General features: G+C 56.5%; 1 protein-coding gene across 1 annotated transcript in view; it reads right to left on the minus strand.

Moving 5' to 3' along the window:
• Nucleotides 1-5,438, minus strand: part of UPB1 (beta-ureidopropionase 1) — a 43,652-nt gene that overhangs the window by 34,449 nt on the left and 3,765 nt on the right. Inside the window, exon 2 of the mRNA XM_007957399.1 lies at nt 1,267-1,438. Coding sequence (XP_007955590.1) covers nt 1,267-1,438 — 172 coding nt within the window. The remainder of the gene's footprint in view (nt 1-1,266; nt 1,439-5,438) is intronic.

The following is a 5,438-nucleotide window of genomic DNA, read 5'->3' on the forward strand; positions in this document are numbered from 1 at the left end:
GGAATCAACTTGGTGGCAGTGTGGCTGGTCACTCTAGTGGGACTGGTCAGGGTTGATGCCCTCCTTGTCTCGGGTTTCATCTGGGACACTCTTGATGGTCTCACCAGGTGGGCCCAAGCTCAAGCGTGACATTCTTGCCGTCAGGGTCTTTACAAGGATCTGCCTCTCAGGGTGTGCCACTCAGCTGCCTCGTTGGAGCCTCTCGACCGTAATCTTAATGGAAGCTGATCACCAGGGCAGTCTTCCGTGGCACTGCCAGGTGGGTTCCCACCGCCAAGCCGAGTGAGAACTGCGTGCCACGCAGGGGCCAGAAATCTCTTACACCAATGAAAGCAAAGGCGGGCTGCCATGAAAGAAGATATGGAGGGCAAACTGGGTCCCATGGGCTCTGTTCCTCGGTTCCCAAAGTGTTCTCCAGCACGCTGCAGCTGAGGAACTTGGAGGAGAAGCTGTGAAGCCTGAAGTAGGCGGAGGGCGCTGTGAGACACATCCGAGATGACGTGTTTCTTTTTTTGACTTGGATGAATACAGTGCACATTGGTTTTCCATTCACTAATTCATACGTGTTTTGTTTTGTGACGTGGAGCGCAGTCACCGCACTGTAACAGCACCCCCACTCCCTCCCTGTGTTTCCCCAGTATCCTAACTGCCTATCCCCTTCCGGCCTCCTGAGCTTCATCCCCGGGCAAATGCAACAACGTGTTTCTTTAAAAACATGTAAGATGCTGTCATGTTCCTACGCTGCCTGGAAGGTCCTAGGGGTGCTGTCCCCACGGCCCCACAGGTGCTGTCTGCTAGAGCTCATCCCCACCCTTAGGCCCAGCCTGGCGCGGGCTGGCAGGAGACCAAGGCAGAGCCCATGCATGGGGCGCCGGCTGCCAAAAGGGTGCCGTCCCAGCTGGTGAGTGGACCTTCAGATCAACATGGGGAGAGGATGGTGAGTTGGTGAGAGCAGGGCAAGGCGTGAGAACCAGACAGTGAGAGGAGGCAGAGACGCAGGCCTGCGAGGGGAGAAGGCAGGCCCGGGACCACCGTGGGAGCCGGGTGTGGCTTAGGGGTGACTGGCCAGCACCAGATTTGGGACCTAGAGTGGGCTGCGGCCGTGCGCATGTATCTGTCACCACAGAGGCGTACCTGGTTGGCCACCGGGGCGTGCACCTGTCACCACAGAGGCGTACCTGGTTGGCCACCGGGGCGTGCACCTGTCATCAAAGAGGTGTACCTGGTTGGCCACCGGGGCGTGTACCTGTCACCACAGGGGCGTACCTGGTTGGCCACCGGGGCGTCCGCAGGGAGTGGCGTCCTGTTCTGTACCAGCCCCACGCGCACGGTACGTGGCTGTCTGAGCTGTTCTCTGGCCGCCTCAAAGGTGTAGCCCTGCAGTTCAAAGTCCCCTGCAGAGGCCGCTTGCAGGGCTGCGGTGGGCAGGCACAGCCTCCTAAAGGGCCCGGGGAGAAGAAGGGATGGTCTATTTTAAAATTTTTTACTGTGATTTGGGTGAGAGTTTACAGAGCAAATTCATTTTCCATACAGCAGTTCATAGCCATTTTGTCTCATGACGTTGACTGCCATTCCCCACAGCGTAACAGCTCTCTTCCCACTTCCTCCCTGTGGTCACCTCTTCCCTGTGTCCTTCCCTCCCATGCACTCCTGCCCCCCGAGCTGTCTCCCTATGCAGACACTGCCCTTCTGTTCTCCCATGATTGATCGCTCTGAGGAGTGTGTCTACCTGGTGTAAATGTTCACCCCGTATGTCTGCTATGGGAGTGAGTTCCGTTCCAGACCTGAAGGGTGACGGGGGCCACAGGGATCTCACCAGAGAAGGGAGGGGGTTTTTATGAGGTTGCTGCTTTTTCAAACCTCCCCTCCTCCCTCTGCTGGTGGCCCTACATCAGGTGGCAGTCAGGCAGGCTGCAGCGGGTCAAGGTGGGGGCCGATGTGGGGGGCACTAGGATGAACACTGGTAGGCAGAGGGGCAGCGGGCAGCCGGTCGAGAAGCTGGCATCCCGGGCTGCTGAGATGAGGCCAGGACTCAAAGTCCCAGAAGCCAGGACAGAAACGGGGAGCCAGGTACCCCAAAACGTAAGAACTAGCGTCAGAGGGCTGAGCTGAGTGTGTGGACAGGAGGGCTGTGCTGGATGAGGTACCACAGGGCTTAGGAGAGCCGGGTGCATGGTGCTGTGGCCACTCCGCCAGGACTGTCAGCCTGTCTGGCCCTGGCGGGGGCCCTGCTCCAGCCTAGTGCTGGGTGAGAGGCCCTGCTCGAGACATGAGGCCCCAGTTCATCTTGGTGGACAGTTCATTAGCAAAATCAAGTGGCTTATTTGCAAAAGCTGCCTTCAGAGAGCAAACCCCTCCCAACGGCCACTGCACGCCCCCCCCCCCGGCCCCAGGGAACAGCAAGCAACACAGGGCCCTGGGGCGTGGCCCCTGGTAGGGAAGGCCTCCCACCCAAGGGTGCAGTGGTTACAAAACACCCTTGGAACACATCAGAAGTTACCCTGACAGCTCGCATCTAATTATATCCTCCTCTCCCACCTGGAATCGCTCTCGCTGAGATGGTCCTTTCAAAATCACAGCCCTGTCAGCCCCTGCGCTCTGAGCCGCCCCCTGACAGCTCCGGGTTCGGTCCCGCCCCTGACAATCAGCCTGCCTTCAACGCCTGCTGCTCGGGGGGCTAACAGGCAGCGGTGTTGGCCGCAGTGGGCCCCCTCGGCCAGCCAGCACTGCCTCAGAGGCCACCCTCCCTGGAGACAGCGTCCAACAGGGACACACTCAGTGGCTCTCTAGCAACTCTCATGGCACGCCCAGGGTGGCGCCAGGGAAAAGACAGGCCCCGCCTGGCTACCCCCCCCCCTGGGCTGAGGATGCAGCCTGGCCTGCAGCCGGGGATGCTTCAGGTGGGCTTTTCTGTCTCACCCCACAAACATGTCACGTGTGGGAGCTGTCACTGTCCCCTGTCCCTCAAGTCTCTCACTATCCACCGTCCTCTCCCGGTTGTCTCTGCTACCAGAGACAGAGACCCCCTGCCTCCTGAACACAGGCCTGTCAGAGCTGCCCCCACCCTGGGCTGCCTCCCGTGCCAGCTCCGTCGACCCTAAAAAACGGTCATCGAGTCAACCCCGACTCACGCCGACCCCCTGTATGTCGAAGCGGAACTGCACCCCATGGGGTTCTATTGTGATCTGGGTGACAGGTGACAGAGCAGATTCATTTTCCACACAGTGGTTCACACACATTTTGTCTCATGACATTGACTGCAATCCCCACCATGTAACAGCTCTCTTCCCACTTCCTCCCCGTGGTCACCTCTTCCCTGTGTCCTTCCCTCCCATGCCCTCCTGGCCTCCAAGCTGTCTCCCTGTGCAAACACTGTCCTTCTGTTCTCCCACGACTGATCGCTCTGAGTGTATCTACCTGATGTCAATGTTCAGCCCATATGCCTGTCTAATGTTTAGCTGGAAGCCACAGGAGTGAGTTCAGTTCCAGACCTGAAGGGTGACTAGGGGCCCCAGTCTTGGGGGTCTCACCAGGCAATGGCTGTTTCTTTCTTTTTTTTTTTTTTTAATTTTTATTGTGCTTTAGGTGGAAGTTTCCAGAGCAAATTCACTTTCCAATACAGCAGCTCACATACTTTGTCTCATGACTTGACTACATTTTCCCACAATGCAACAGCTCCCCTCCCACTTCCTCCCCATAGTTACCTCTTCCCTGTGTCCTTCCCTCCATACACTCCTGCCCCCTGAGCGGTCTCCCTGTGCATAAGCAGCCCTTCTTTCTCCCATGATTGTTCTCTCCAAGGAGTGTATCTACCTAATGTAAATGTTCGGCTCATCTGCCTGTCTTTTGTTTGGCTGGAAGCCACAGGACTGAGTTCAATTCCAGACCTGAAGGGCAGCTAGGGGCCATAGTCTCAGTGGTTCCATCAGGATCTATCAGACCAGCAAACCTCGTCCCCTTTGTTTTTTTTTCCAGATGATTTTGAGTTTCGTTCCACACTGTTCTCGCTCTCTATTCAGGAGCTCCTAAATAGATCCCCCTCCGAGTGGCTGACAGTGGTAGCCGGGCACCATCTATTTCTTCTGGTCTCATAGTCGTATAGGCTGCAGATCGCATGGTGTACCAGTCGCTTGGACTAATTGTTTCCGTGAATCTTTGGTTTTCTTCATTCGTCTTTACTCTGGACGAGGAGAGAACCACCATCCAGATGGCCACTTGAAAGCTTTTAAGATCCCAGTCACTACTCGCCAGAGTAGGATGTGGAACAGTGTTTTGTGTACTTATGCCAATTGAGCCTGCTGTCCCCCGAGATCGTGGTCCCGAGCTCACAGGTCCGACTCCGCCCCTCTGGGCGGCTGGCCGTGGAATGGCTGTGTCTTTGGAAGATTACCAGGCCTTTCTTCCCTGGTCCCTCAGGGACAACTTAACCCCCAGCCTTTCAGTTTGAGCTGAGTGACCGTTCACCGTCTGCTCCCCACAGACCGGGTCACGCAGGCTGTCCCGGGGATCCCCACAGTACCACTTCTCTTCACACCTGTCTACCACGAAGTCACTGCCTGTGAGGCCTCCCTGTCCCCGTCATGCCGGTGTTCTGTACCCTACCCTGTGCAGACCTGTTCAGTGAATACACGGGATGCCCACCCGAAGGGATGAAACCCATGAGACCAAAGGGTAGCATCTTCCCAGAAGCCAAACTGAGCAGGCGCAAGACAGAAGGACGGAGGGAAACGGGGGACCCAGGGCGGAAGGGGGAAGAGGGCTGTTACCTGGAGCTCCTTGCAAGCAATGTCACAAAATGAGTGTATAAAGCGTTGAATGGGAAACCCTTCCCCCTCTTCCCCAACATAAAAACAAAGCAACCCCGCCACAGCCCGGAAGGGGGACTAGCATACAAGCCACAAACGTAGCACAGCTGCCCGCACCCCTCATCAGTTTTAAGCCCCCGACACACATGGCCTCACAATGACCTGACCTGTCCCACACACTCTGTACCCCGGGCTCCAGCCCTTCTCTGTCGCCCACTGTGGAGCCAGCTCCGGCCTCCTCCACGACCTCTCGCTGCTGGAACCTCCTGTCCCCACCAGTGCTCTGAAATAATTAAAACGAAACCTTTGCTAAGGTGCTCTGGTGGCGCAGTGCCTGAGGCATCTGACTGCTAACCAGAAGGTTTGCGGTTCAAACCCACCAGCCATTCCATGGAAGGAAGACTGGGAATCTACTTTCGTAAACATTTACCCCCTCGGAAACCCAGTGGGGGTCGCTATGAGTCAGAATCAATTTGATGGCAGTAACCTTGGATTTGGTTTAAACCTTTGCTAAAAGGTGATACACACTTGTTGTAGTTATGTTTGTGTGTCAACTTGGCTGGGCCTGGTTGAGTGGCTGGGCAGCTGGTGGTAGTTATTCCCCATGATGAGACTGGCAATCAACTCCATGGT

The sequence above is a fragment of the Orycteropus afer genome, unplaced genomic scaffold (assembly GCF_000298275.1).
Source record: "Orycteropus afer afer isolate SDZICR_OR568_19922 unplaced genomic scaffold, OryAfe1.0 scaffold00744, whole genome shotgun sequence".
Lineage (NCBI taxonomy): Eukaryota > Metazoa > Chordata > Mammalia > Tubulidentata > Orycteropodidae > Orycteropus > Orycteropus afer.